Source organism: Aotus nancymaae, unplaced genomic scaffold (assembly GCF_030222135.1).
Source record: "Aotus nancymaae isolate 86718 unplaced genomic scaffold, 86718_ANA_hifiasm-v0.15.2.pri h1tg000041l, whole genome shotgun sequence".
NCBI classification, from domain to species: domain Eukaryota; kingdom Metazoa; phylum Chordata; class Mammalia; order Primates; family Aotidae; genus Aotus; species Aotus nancymaae.
The window spans coordinates 7711428-7726138 of NW_026988455.1; the positions used below are offsets into that span (position 1 = coordinate 7711428).

The 14711-nt window shown below is 48.4% G+C and overlaps 1 protein-coding gene across 6 annotated transcripts in view; it reads right to left on the reverse strand.

Moving 5' to 3' along the window:
- The window catches only part of DAPK2 (death associated protein kinase 2), a 136347-nt gene that overhangs the window by 65144 nt on the left and 56492 nt on the right, over positions 1-14711 (reverse strand). For all 6 annotated transcript variants that reach the window (XM_012443012.3, XM_064361406.1, XM_064361404.1 and 3 more), the window contains one exon: positions 420-641. In XM_012443012.3, coding sequence (XP_012298435.1) covers positions 420-641 — 222 coding nt within the window. The remainder of the gene's footprint in view (positions 1-419; positions 642-14711) is intronic.

Consider the following 14711-nt stretch of genomic DNA (forward strand, 5'->3'; position numbering starts at 1 on the left):
AAAGGGCCAGAGAAGAGCTTCACAGAGCCCCTCCTCATAGCACACATCCCTCCCTAACAGCCTCCCCTGGCCTCATCCCACCCTCCATCCCCTTCACACTCCCACATGCTTCTCCAGCCAGGAAAAGACCCCAGCACAGTCATTTCTTCCCTTTGATCCCCAGGGTCCAGTGAAAGTCAGACTTAGGCCATTGCCCTCTGCCCCAGCTACTCAGCAAGCTTGCCCCTCCTTTGGCTCAGTTGCAGGAGGAGGATGGGGCTAACTGAGGCAGAGAGGATCTGCCCACCATTGAATTCACCTCCTCCGGGCTGAGCTTAGCCCTGGCTGCTGCTGCCCCCTGGGGCCTGTGGCTGGAGCTTCCACCACCCTGCCTGCCTCTGCTGTCCCCCAACCCTGTGGGTCCTGGGGACCCCACTCACAGCTCAAGGATGAGCACCACGTCGGTGCGGTTCTCGTAGACGTCGTGCAGAGTGATGACGTTGTGGTGCAGCACCTGCCGCAGGATGCTCACCTCCCGCTCGATCTCCTCCCGGCTCACACCACGCCGGCTCGCCCGGCTCTGCCGCTTCTTGATGAACTTAGCTGCGTACTCAAGACCCGTGCTCTTCTCCCGGCACTTCTTCACGATGGCGAACTGACCACTGGGGACACAGACCCACAAGACTAGGTCATCACTGTGTTCACTGGGGAAGTGACCCCACTGTCAGCTACCAGGTCACACAAATTCAGAGTGATTCTTCTAGGACAGGACAAATCAGGCCTCCAGTCTGCATCCCCATCTGGATGACGACCTGTGGCTGAGATGCGACAGGTACTGGGCTTCCCTTCTGTTCATACCTTCTATGAGGAATGAATGTTAGTATTAGACCCAGTGTACAGAGTTGAACACTGAGCCCCAGAAAGGTTATTGATCAGGATGACACAGCCTTGCCATTGCAGTCTCAGCTAGAACCCAAGTCTAGGATCCACCGGATGAAATCACAATGTCCATAAGCAGACTGGGCTGGTGGGGATCCGAGTTTGGGTGGGGTTTGGGGAGGAGGCAGCCTAACAAGGTTAATCATCATAGTGGGGGAGCATCACAGTGAGAGGACCTGGTATGAACAGAGAGTTGTACAATTAGGAAACTGAGGCAGAAGGATAGGCCAAGTGGCTCACCTGAGGTCATTGCAGAGTTAATGGCAAAGTCAAGCCTCAAAGTCAAATATCCAACCAGCTGTCCACAAAGCCTCTCAGATAGTTATAGCAGGGCTGGACCATTATTAGTCCCCTTCAGGCACTAGCACCCAGAGCTGGGCTTGGAAACCCTTCACTGTGCTCAACCTGTGGAGGCGGGCCTCAGGGGGTATTTGCTACCCAAAATAACCACTGCTTGGGTAACTCAGAAAGTTTTCTGGTTCAGCTTAATGGCTGCATAAGGAGACAGCAGACTCCAGACTTATGATGTACGCTCTTAGTGGCTCTGGGGTAAAAGTTACATACAAGGAAATGCTTGGGATATTTGCCCCAACCACAGAAAACAGCACTGCATCTGGACCATGTCATCATTATCATCATCCTCAGTGAGACAGTCTTCAAAATACTCAGAGTGGCAATAACAACCACAAAGTCAAATTGAGCAAGCAACAGATGGACAGGCCAACACTGAGATAGCATTATATGGCAGCCACTTCAGAGATGCTCCCAAACAGATTCATGCATCTCTCCCTCCCCTCAACTTCCATTCACTCAACACTGTCTGGGCATCCACTCTGTGCCAGGATCTGTGCTGGGCACTACACAGCAGGGACCAAAGGCACAGACAATGGGTACAGATGGAGCTCTGGGGAGGGAGAAGACCCTGGAGGCTAGACTGGGCAGAGAAGGCTTTGTGAAGCCAAATTTATATTACACTGTCCACTGACTCTAAAGTTTCAGCTATTTAGGTTCCAAATACTGGCTCTGAGCTGTCCACACATTAGAGGCTGACATAGGTGGAATGGAGCCAGGCCTCCCAGAGCCAGAGTGAACACATTCAGTGTGATCTCTAACACATATGGTCTCTTGGAGCCACCCTGGGCCTCGGGGACAGCAGGTGCCTTGGTAGGTGCCAACAAACACTTGAACGAGCTTCCAGGCCCAGGTGGCTGTGAGTCTCAGGGTCAAGACAGCCACACGCCTCTCTTCTCCCTCTGACACCTCAAGGGGCTGCTGGCAGGGCCTGGCATTTCAGAGTCCCTGTGACCTTGTCACAGCAGCCCTGAGTTCCTACTTGACTGGTGGGGAAAGGATGGTAAGGGATAGATTTAGGTTTACAGAGCACACAGGTAGTGGTGCAGGGCTTGGCTTGGCATCCAAATCCCCCAGCTCCCAGCCCTGCACTGTGTTGACAGTCTTAGGACTCGTGAAGGGGCAGAAGAGCTTCTGTAAACTAGAGCTAAGCATTTCAGGTCCCCTTGACATTGCTTCCCCTTTGTCTTATGAGGAAAACAGGCATTTTTTTCTATATCACATGCCTGAAAAATTCCTCAGACTCTCAAAAAGCAAATGAGTGTTTGCTTTTCCAGTTTAAGTTTTCTCTTTTCAAGACAACTGTGGCAATGAGTGGTGACTGGGGCAGGCCCACTGCACAAGCATCTTCCCCTCCCCAAAGGGAGGAATTTGAGAGTGAGTGACTAAGATGACACCAAACACCACACAACACCACTCATCTCACCTCTCTTCACTTCGGCGTGACCCTCTGCTCAACCTGTGGAGGGGGGCCTCAGAGGGAGCCAAGGCTGCTGGTTAGTGTCCCCCTCTCCTTGGCCTGTTTCCAGAAGAGAGGAGAACACCCATTACTAGGCTCAACCCCCAGGCTTCAAGGTCAGACAGGCCTGGTCTTAGGGACTTATGCTTTCACCTGGGAACAGTCACTACCTGCTCTGAACATAGATCTTCTCATCTGTCAAATGGGAATCAGGATTCCCTGCTAGAGAATTGTGAAGACTGGAAATATTTGTAATGTTGGCCCATGGTACTAATAAGTGGTTCATGTGAAGGCTGAGCAAGAAACACCCAGAGATATAAATCACTGATTCAAATGGTCTGGAATATGTAACCAAGGAATTGGTTTAATTTTATTTATGTTTAGAAATGGGGTCTGGCTCTGTTGCCCAGGCTGGAGTGCAGTGGCATGATCATAACTCACTGCAGCCTCAACTCCTGGGCCCAAGCAATCCTCCCAACCTCAGCCTCCTGAGTAGCTGGGACCACAGGCATGTGCCATACCACCCAGCTTCAGTTTAATTTTAAAAGCACCACCCTACCCCCTGATGATTCCCATGCACAGCCAGATGTGAAAACATCTCTGTTCCAAGCAATTAGCCAACTCTTTTGATCCTAGAGCAGTGGCTCTCAACCCAGGCCACACATTAGTATTGCCTGGAGAATTTTAAAACTGCTAATGTCTAAGTCTCAGCCTGAGAGATTCTGATCTCCTGGGTCTGGGCTGCAGCCTGAAGATAGGGCTATTTAAAAGCCCGCCAGGTAACTCTGATATGCAGCCAGGGATGAAAGACACTGACTTACAGCAGCTTTTTTATTATCTCCATTTCGCAAATGAAGACACTATACCACTGTTACTCATACTATTTCCTCCTTGCAGTATTACACTTCCCTATAGTTCTTTGATGTGATCATTTCAGAAGAGTAAAGAAAGGGAATCAGAGGGGTGGGGTTGTCTCTTCCATCAGCATGATTTTTGCTTGAGGGGTTTAACAGTCTAACTGCTGTGTTACGAATTTACAAATCTGACAGATTACTCTAGCTTTTGGAGGATAACAGGAGGGAAAACTTGCAGTCAGGCACTCCCTGACCACTGTACTCAGACCACTGTGGCTCTAGTATGCCCACCAGAGGGCCCAGCCAACCCAAGGGCAGGTGAAGACAGTGATGGTGATGGGCCCTTGTCTGCACACAGAAGGCTCTGCAGCCAGAAGCTGAGGCCCCGCAGTACAGAAGTCACCAGCTAGACTACAGGGATGAGGGATGGGAGGCGAGGGCCTGTCCACTTTAAGGACAGAAGCACGCAGAATGATATCCAGGGAGGGAGCAGAGGGGAGCAATTCCACCTCTAATGAAGGTCATTGCTAACCCTAAATTAAAAAGTATGGGAATACTGGAATCTGGTACACATATGCAAAGCACACATATTCCAGTATCTCTCTGCCCCCTCCTGCCCGCTTCTCATAGCAACAATCAATACCTATGCATGGTTGACTGCAGCACAGGACTGGTAACAAGGAGGCCCGATTCCTGGTCCTGACCTGCTATCAGAGTTTCATGGGCTTGTCAAGGAACTGTCTTTTCAGTTCATGTTTCTCCATCTGCCACCTCAGGTCTTATCTTAGACAGCTTCCTGTCAGCTGGGCACAGTGGCTCATGCCTATAATCCCAGCACTTTGGGAGGCTGAGGCAGGTAGATCATGAGGTCAGGAGTTCAAGACTAGCCTGGCCAAGATGGTGAAACCCTGTCTCTACTAAAAATACAAAAATCAGTCGAGAGTAGTGGCAGGCACCTGTAATCCCAGCTACTCGGGAGGATGAGGCAGGGAATTGCTTGAACCAGGGAGGTGGAGGTTGCAGTGAGCTGAGATCACATTGCACTACAGCCTGGGCGACAGTGAGACTCCATCTCAAAAAAAAAAAAAAAAATGCTTCCTGTCAGAAGGCTCCAAAAAGCCTGGGATAACTCTAAACAGGAATGAAGCCCTTCCCTTCACTCTCCAAATCCCTAACTCTGGGCTGGTGTCAGGAGACTGAGAATCTAGTCAGAGCCCTACCACTCATGAGCCAGGACCTTGGGCAGCCTGTTCAACTCCCCAGGCCTCAGTTTCCTTCTTTGTCACGTGAGGATGATAATACCCGCCCTGCCCATGTCCCAGGGTTGTTTGGGAAATCATGAGGTAATGTCTGAGATAGGACTTTACCATCCAGCCTGTCAGAACAGCATGAGGCATGGGTGGGTGGGAACTCTGTGCCTGAGGCTGGCTTACAAAAGTCATGTAGGATGGTTTCATGAGGGACAGTAAATCTGCAAGACACAGAAAGCACCCACTTCTGCTAGCACACTCTCCTGCAATTCTGTCAGAAATACACCCATCTTCCCAGGCAGAGGACTCAGCTCCTCACTTACTCAGCACCCAGGAGGACTGAGTGGGCTGTGTAGAGATCAGTGTCACTGGCAGATGGGCCTCATTCCCAAACTTGTCAGGCCCCCAGGTGGTGCCTCATAAGGGCTCTCTAGTTGTCTGCCCAGTCCTCACATGAAAAGGAGTACACCTAGAACAGCTTCTCAGTGCTCAGAAATGTCCCTATCCTCAGCTTTTAAGGTTCATGGGGGAGCCTGGCTTAATCCCCACCCCCTAAATTCTTCACAGTCAAGAGTGAATAACCAGGGCATGACCCAAATGTCACACCATGGGATAGATTTTGTACAGCAATGTGAACATTACAACATTTACATCCAGTTTTTCTCTTAGTAAGCTAACTTCATATTCTTTCTCTTTTAAAATATTTGCAAGTATCATTTTTAGTTCCATTTCACAGAGAAGAAAACTGGAGAGGTATGGTGGCTCCTGCCTGTCATCCCAGTGCTTTGGGAGGCTGAGGTGGGTGGATCCCTTGAGGCCAGAAGCATGAGACCAGCCTGGCCAACATGGTGAAACCCTGTCTCTACTAAAAATACAAAAATTAGCTAGGCGTGGTGGTACAAGCCTGTAGTCCCAGCTACTTGGGAGGCTGAGGCACGAGAATCCCTTGAACCCAGGAGACAGAGGTTCCAGTGAGCCAAGATCATGCCACTGCACTGCAGCCTGGGTGACAGTGTGAGACTCTGTCTCAAAAAAAAAAAAAAACCAGGCAAGGTGGCACAACCCATAGTCAGCTACTCAGGAAGCTGAGGTGGGAGAATGGCTTTGAGGCCAGGAGTTTGAGGCTACAGTGAGCTGTGACCATACCACTGCACTTCAGCCCGGGAAACAAGCAAGACTCTGTCCCAAAAAAAAAAGCCAATAAAAAAAGAAAGAAAACTGGGCTTAGAGAAGTAAAGTGACTTGGCAGTTGAGCCAGGGAGCAGGGCTAGGATGCAGATCCACACAGCTGACTCCAGCTGTAGTGAGGCCCTCGAGGTAACAGACCAGCAGTGTGTACCAAGTAGTGAGGAGAGACGCCCATCCCAGAAGAGAGCAGTATTTGACATTGTTTTGAATTGCTGGCATGTGGTGATAGTAAAAAGCAGACTGACTTTTACCTGATTTTATTATCGGTTGATTGATTGATTGATTGATTTTTAAGACAGAGTCTCTCTCTGTTGCCAGGCTGGAGTGCAGTTGCGAGATCTCGGCTCACTGCAACCTCTGCCTCCAGGGTTCAAGCAATTCTCTTGCCTCAGCCTCCTGAGGAGCTGGGATTACAGGTGTGCACCACTATGCCCAGCCAATTTTTGTGTTTTTAGTAGAGAAGAGATTTCACTATGTTAGCCAGGCTGGTCTCTAACTCCTGACCTCCAGCGATCTGCTGCCTCGGCCTCGCAAAGTACTGGGATTACAGGTGTGAGCCACCGTGCCCGGCTGCCTATCATCTCAAAAGGCAACGCACCCCTCGTGGCCTGCATCAAGGTAAGCCACTCCTACTGCCCACTCACCCCCACCCTCTGTGGTAAGCCACAGCCAACCAGACTTGTTCTGTCAACTATCAGGGCCAAGCTGCTAAAGGCTTTGAAAGGTCTATTGGCTGGGTGTGGTTGTTGTAATCCCAGCACTTTGGGAGGCTGAGGCAGGAAGATTACCTGAGGTCAGGAGTTCGAGACCAGCCTGGGCCAACAGGGCAAAACCCCATCTTTACTAAAAACACAAAAATTAGCTGGGTGTGGTGGTGCACACCTGTAGTCCCAGCTACTCTGGAGACTGAAGCACAACAATCGTTTAAACCTGGGAGGTGGAGGTTGCAGTGAGCTGAGATTGCGCCACTGCACTCCAGCCTGGTTGGCAGAGCAAGACTCCATCTCAAAAAAACAAAAAGGTCTATAGATTGAGTGGGTCTACCTCCTTCCCTCTCTTAGTCAACTCTAAAGTGTCCACACATTGAGTGATGTGCCCCTAAGTCACCAGTCTATCAAGGTGGAAATGAGGCACAGCTGCACAGAATGCAGGGCCCCAGCCGAGGGACAAGATGCCACCCAAGGTGAGAGGTACCAAATGGGAAGTATTCCAAAGCAGGGGGCTGCAGAGGCTGGCTTCCTTCTCCTGCTTCCCCACCGCAGTCACCGCAGTTCCTCTTTCCACTGTGGAGAACAATGAGCCGTGATTCCTCTGGAATTACCCTGCGAGTTTTCAAGGCCATAGGGCAAGGATAATGCTTAAGAACTTCCAGCCAACACCAGACCCCCAGGTGGGGGAATGGGGCCTTCAGCCAATGTGTCGCAAAGGCAGGAGCAGCTCAAAACTCTAGTCCACAAGAACCAGGACAGCCTGAACCAGGAGGGCCCACACCCACATCCCACAGCCACAGCCTGCCTGGGGATGGTGTCACTGAGCCACCTCCCTGCTCCTCTGCCTGGCCAGGCTCCACTGTGGAGCCTCTGTGGCTGACCCTATCCTTATCTCCCACCCTTTTGAACACTTCCATCTTCCAGCCAGGCCACTCCAAATCCCATGAACAAGAGGCAGAAAACACTTGGGGACAGATCAACCAAGGTCAGAGCAAGCAAGGGAGCAGATATGCAGGAAACCAAAACAGTGTGAAGAAACATAACGTTATCTGAAGTCAGAGCAGGAAGCAGGTCAGGGTTCTAGGCCAGAGAGACGAGGGTAAGGAGCAAAAGTTTACCAAAGCCTGGTGGGCAGTGCGCTGGGAACTAGACGGGCAAGACAGGAGCAAGAAGCATGCAGGGAACAGCAGCAAAGTCAGCAGCAGGTAGAGAGTCTGGAACAACAGAAACGCCAGGCAAGAGCCTGCAGACAGAAGCGGGCAGAGAGCTGCCCAACAGGGCTTTTCTCCCAGCTAATGATCCAGGCCCCCCATGTCATGAGCCTGTTTCCCCTCCCTGACCTCGTTGCTACTGTAAAATCATTCCTTGGCAATGACTTTGAAATTTGAGGTGTGGAACCCTCTCTCAAATCTTTCACTGAAGTTCAATATGTAAAACAGTCTAAAAGCTGTGCTTCTTTTGGAGAGGCACCCAGAGCCCAACCACTGACCACCCGCACTGATGAGGCCTAAAGGGGCTTCATGGAACCCCAGAAGCTCCAGGGAACACAGTTTAGAGAAGTACTGCTCTGTAACATGGAAGCATAGCATGCTATAGATGATTCCAAAGAAGTTTCAAACCATAAATGAAAATGAAAAACAGAACATGCAGATGTGTCTCAGTATTATCATCTAGTTGTTTAGGAAGTCACTCCAACCAAGGTGAACTCAGGGTCAGTGGTGAGGAGCACATATAGGCTAAGTACCAAGAGCCAGAGTCTCCAGGGAACTGACTCCTGACCTATAAACGGACCCTGTGCAGAAAGTCACCGGCGGCTGCTCTGTGTGGGCCCGCAGCAGCTGCTTTTACAGGCTGACTAGTTTAGTTCCCAGGCCCTACAGACTGACTTCCTTCCTCCAGACATTTTTTTTTTTTGTGGGGGACAGGGTGTCAAAAAAAACTCCTAAAGCACAAAAAGGAAGGAATCACTTAGCAGGGCCAAGCTGGGCTAAAGTATGACAACTAGATTTTAACTTAAGCACATTTTGATGCTATTGTCAAGTGAGCACAAGCCTGCAAGTCTAGGACCTGAAATAAATTAGGCTCAATTAAAGTTTGACTTGGCTACATAAAAAAAGATTTTCACTGAAAATCTTTCCATAGTTCAGTATCCTCTGATAGTTCCCTTAGTCTAGAGTGTAGATTCTAGACACCAACATGATGTAGGTTACTGAAGAAATGCTGGGCTTAGAAGGTACCATCAACCATCCACCCACCTGCTCATGTGCTCACCCAGCCATCCACCCATGCATCCTCCTAACTGTCCACTCACCCATCCGTCTGTCTCTCATTTACTGATCATTGTTCTAAGTGCTGTAAACAAGACACGCCCCACAACTGGAAAGGCTTATATAGTCTATCGCAGAGATTAGACAAACACAGATGAAAAGGAAATATAGCCTGGGCGTGAAAGAAATATCTGCAACAGCTGAAGAGGCAGGGAGTGCTACACAAAAGCTTCATTCTGTGGAGGCCCCAACTAACCTCTCACCCTTACTCCCTCCCTATCAGGTTGTGGCCGCTTTCTCAAGGAAATACACCAGGAAGCTTAACTTGCCCTTTCCTTTCCTCCTCGTGGGAGCGCAGGGAAGGAGAGAACGAGCAATCAAGGGGCCAGTTGTGCTCAGTTGGGTCAGGCACCATTCCCACTACCGGAATTCCTGACAGTGAGACGTATGTTTGATTAACAAAGGAACTTCAACAGAACAGGTCAGTTTGCACCCTCTTAGAAATGCCAGCCAGGTCCATGGCCTGGGCAAAGCCCAGGAGACTGAACCGAAGGATAAGACCTTCAACACAAGCTGCCATTCAGGAAAAAGGCTGCAGAAAGAAGACAGAAAAATCCAGGATGGTTTGAGGCTCTGCTATTACTGTGGGGGTACAGAATCACCCCTCATAAAATGGTAAAGTGAACCATTCATGTTCTAGAATACCTCCCTCCTCACTTGCCATCCCCTCTCCTGCATCCCACCCGTCTCCTGTGACCTTTCATCTCTTCCTGGCCCACACCCCACTGTGATCCTTCCCATAATTCATGTAAGGTGACAAAGGATTTCTAAGGGATAATCTGACCTCCCTCCAAAGTAACACCTTCACAGTTTAACAGCATTTGTGGCCAAGAAGATGCTTTAATAGTGGCAAGTTTAGGCACACATGGGGCAAGTGGTGAGACGACTTGGAGATAGAAAGACCTTTTTACTTTCCCAAGAGTCACACTAAATAGGTGGCTCTGCAGAAGACTATGTGTGTCGGTGTGTGTGAATGTGGATGGCGTATGAATCATAACCAGTTATTTCTTGCCCATTTTCTTCTGTCCACCTGGATCTTAAAGCCTGAGAAATTCTTGATGCAAGAATCTCATTCTTCATTGGTATAGTCAGCTCTTAGCCATCTAAGACGGATGGTCCCTGTTTCTCAAAATATTTGTGAATTTTGTATCCCAAGTTTATTTCTTCATCATTGCTTGAAAATGCCCAGGATTGCTTGCCTCTCCCAGACATGCAGGGCTGTGAATGGGAAAGACTACATATCATGGGCAAAGTACAGGTTTAGGAGTCCTGGCTCTACCACCAACTTCCAAGCTTCCTTCTCCCTTGAGGCCTCAGTTTTCTCATCCAAAAATGAAGGACTGGACCAAGATATCTCTTTCAGGTCCTCACCCCAACCCCTGTTAGAGTCTCTGATGCAGGTCAGTGTGTGACATACTGTATCACATGTATTGTGTGTTTCATATTGATACCTATGAAACATTCCAGGGTGGTTTCTGAGTTTCCCGCTGCACAGGGCCCAGCCATTGGTCCAAGCTATTGACACTGTTCTGTCATGTGTCAGCCAACTAAATTTTCAAAGACAAAGGAGAACCAGGGCTTCAGGAAAGGAGAGCACATCTCAGGCACAATCTTCATGCCCAGGAAAATGCTGAACTCTCCAAACACCACAAAAGTATTTCTGAAACAAATGACCTCAGCATTCATCTCAGCTCTCAACTATCAACCAGCCTGTAAGAGGCTGAAGAGTAAGAGCTGTTATCTTTATAACTCTCACAGGGCCCAGCTCAGCACCTGGCACAAAACAGGTATTCAGCCAATGTTTGCAGAAATGATGATCTAAGCTAAAGAAGCGGGAAGTGTGATAAAGGGCTTTGTCACACTTGGCCGGCCCCCAATGCAGCAGCAACACTTCAATGGCAGAGTCGTTGAAAAATAAAACATTATTGATTTTTTTAATTATAAAAAGAAAAATTTTTTTTTAAAAAAAACAAAAAAAAAAAGAAAGAAAGCAGAAAAGCACAAAAAGAAAGCTAAAAATGTTCCTTAACCCCACCTTTCTGAGATAACCATCATTATCATCTTGGTGTCTGCCCTCTCAGATGTTTTTCAGTACATACTAAAACTTGGATTTTAGTATGAGTCTTTAGACAAGAGTCTCGCTCTGTCATTCAGGCTGGAGTGCAATGGCTTGATCTCAGCTCACTGCAACCTCCACCCCCCAGGTTCAAGTGATTCTCCTGCCTCAGCCTCCTGAGTAGCTGGGATTACAGGCCTGCACCACCATACTGAGCTAGTTTTTGTATTTTTAATAGAGACTGGATATCACCATGTTGGCCAGACTGGTCTCAAACTCCTGACCTCAGGTGATCCACCCACCTCGGCTTCCCAAAGTCCTAGCATTACAGGTGTGAGCCACCGTGCCCAGCCTGTTTTTTCATTTTTTAATGTAAATGGGATGGTATTGTAGATACTATTTCAAAGACTGCTTTTTCAAAATTCTCCCCTTAACAATAGATCATTAACATTTCCTCATATAATTAAAAATTATTTTAATGTCTAATTTTTAATGGCTGTATATCACATTACACAGGTAAACAATGGTTTTTAAAGCAAATTATCAATTTTGGACATTTATGTCATTTCTAATTTTTAGTATCATTATGATACTGTTATAATAGTCATGTGTATAAATCTCTGCATACATCCCTGATTATCTTTTTCTTTTTTTGAGACAAGGTCTCACTCTGTCACCCAGACTGGAGTACAGCAGCGCAATCATAGCTCATTGCAGCCTCAAACTCCTGGGCTCAAGCCATCCTCCAGCCTCAGCCTCCTGAGTAGCTAGGACTACAGGCACGCACCATCACATCCAGCTATTCCTTTTTCCTATTACTTGTAAAAGCTCTTTATGTATTCTTGATATTTAACCTTTTGTCAAGTATGTTGAAAATATTTTCCCTAATTTATTTTCTTGTAGGCCAGAGTGGTTACGGGTTTATTGTCTAAAGGAGCTATAGGTCTTTCTCAGCATCAGATGGTGTTAACAAGTTTTTCCCTTCATTTCTCCTCCTGCCTGTTACTTCAATCACCCAACTGCTGTGCCTTAGGGCTACTCTGAAGGGAGTGAGTCTGTGCCTCGATGAGACTCTTGCCATTGCTGGTCACATTGTCAGTCACTCCATCCAGGGTGCACCTTCAAATTTACCGCACAGCCCAGGGGACTCACTGCCATCTCTCGTCCCCACTACCTGGTCCTTTGCTCAAAGTCACTGCACTCTTGCTCCAGGCAATGTCCCTCCTGTTAGCCGACTAAAGGAAGGCATGGCATTGGAGGTTGAGCAGGTCCTGGTGCAGAGTGTGCCTGGTGCCCCCAGGGTGGGCCACAGCTGTGGAGCAACCAGCACAAGACCCCTTTAGAGAGGCAAGCATCTCTCCTAACCTCAAAGTATCCACCATGTGTGTAGTGTCCTTTATAGTAAGACTCACATGTTGGCTTTCTTTCAGAAATTACCATAAAGATGTTTGTTTATCATGTAGAACTGATACCCTTCCTCATTTCAGATAATGCAAATGTCATCATCTTATTTCCTTTTCGTTATCTTGGTAGCCAATGACAACAACTATGATGACCTAGGCATTCAGTGTATTTCCTTCTTCTTCCTTTGCAGCATGGATTCTCAAACTTGGCGGGTATCAGAATCATTTGAGGAGCTGATGAAAAATTCAGGTGCACCCAGATGCGGTGGCTCTAGTAATGCCAGCACTTGGGAGGCTGAGCCAGGAGGACAACTTGAGGCCAGGAGTTGAAGACCAGCCAGGACAACAGAGTGAGATCTCATCTCTACCTCCCTCACATTTGTTTTAATTAGCTGGGTATGGTGGCATGTGCCTGTAGTCCCAGCTACTCAGGTGGGAGGATCACTTCAGCTTAGGAACATGAGACTGCAGTGAGCTGTGATGGTGCCACTGAACTCCAGTCTGACAACAGAGCAAGACCCTGTCTCCAAACACAAAATATATTAAAAATAAATAAAAATAAATGAGATGCCCCGGTCTTATCACACATTTGCTAACTCATAATCTTCTGGAGGGCATCTGGCTTTTGATCTCCCACTTTTATGTTCACATTCTATCGATGTGCCTCTCATCATAGGTTGCCTCAAATTCTTAACATGCATGAGCAAGAGGAATCATAAGTGGTTCCGTGCTGCCATCACTGCAGCGTTCACTCCAGGACACAAGCATGGAGAAAGATAGTAAGCTGCAGAGCATGCCTTCCAAGACAGAACTTAGCCCATTTCACAGACACAGGCTAAAGAGAGTCCCAAAGTGTGAAAGGCTTTGCCCAAGGGAGGACCACTCAAACAATCACTTACAGCCAATCCTAATGGCCAAGTTGATTGCAGAGCAGAAAGCATTTCCCACAGGAATAAAATGGTGCCACCCCATCTCCCTCTGCCCCCACACTTGCAGGTGGCCTATTCCCTCATCCCTACCCTTCAAAGGATTTGGCTTTAGGTCTACACCCAGCCTCTCTATGCCCCTAAGCCTCGAGGGCTGGGTGAGGACAGAAGAAACAGGTCCAAGTCTTCTTAGAACCACATCTTCCTCTACACCCCTCCCATCCATTCCTACTCCCCAGGAGATGCCAGAGCCTCTGTTAGGCAAGCGGCTCAGAGTGCAGCTGTGCCATCTCCTCTGTCATCACCACCCCCAATTAGCAGCTCCCAGGTGCCTTCAGGGCGGCCACTCCTGCCCAGCTCCTCCAACTCTGCTCTAAGCCATTAAGGCTTTGGCACTGTCTGACAGGTTTCCTTCAAGCCTAATTGTCAGGGTGCAGGAAAGGTATGTGTCATATCCAACATGATTTATTTGTTCTCTGTCCAGCTGCAATTTATTTTATTTTGTTTTGTTTTATTTTTGAGATAGAGTCTTACTCTGTCACCCAAGCTGGAATGCAGTGGCACGATCTCAGCTCACTGCAACCTCCACCTCCTAGGTTCAAGCAATTCTCCTGCCTCAGCCTCCCAAGTAGCTGGCACTACCAGCGCCCACCACCATGCCTAGCTAATTTTTGTATTTTTAGTAGACACAGGGTTTTGCCAAGTTGGCCAGGCTGGTCTTGAACTCCTGACTTCAGGTGATCTGCCCACCCGGGCCTTCCAAAGTGCTAGGATTACAGGTGTGAGCCACCATGCCTGGCCTTAGCTGCAATGTAAAATGGACTCTAGCCTCTAACATGATCTCTTTCCTCTGGAAAACCCACCCATCAAGTCTCCCACACTAACTGCCTCCAATTGGCCTTGTCCTCACCCACATAGCCCACACTGGAGTCACAGAGGGGCAGTGAGTTAACCAGCAGTGCTCTGAGGGCATGGGGGTCTCTGGAAAAGACTCCAGGATAACTCCAGCCCAGCTGAATTACAAGTTGGCTGTGAGACCCTGGGTGAGTTTAATCATCAGGGAGACAGGGATGAAAAGTGCCTCATAGGCTATGATGATTTCATGCACTGATCCACACAAGTGCCCACAATGACATCCAGCACGTGGTAAACACCAACAAATAGGATTTTATCCTTAGCTCCCTGGGGTCCAGTTTCCTCACCTATGAAATGAAAGTAACACACTTATCTCACAGTCAGTTAAGAAAACTGAATTTGAGAATTGTGAGA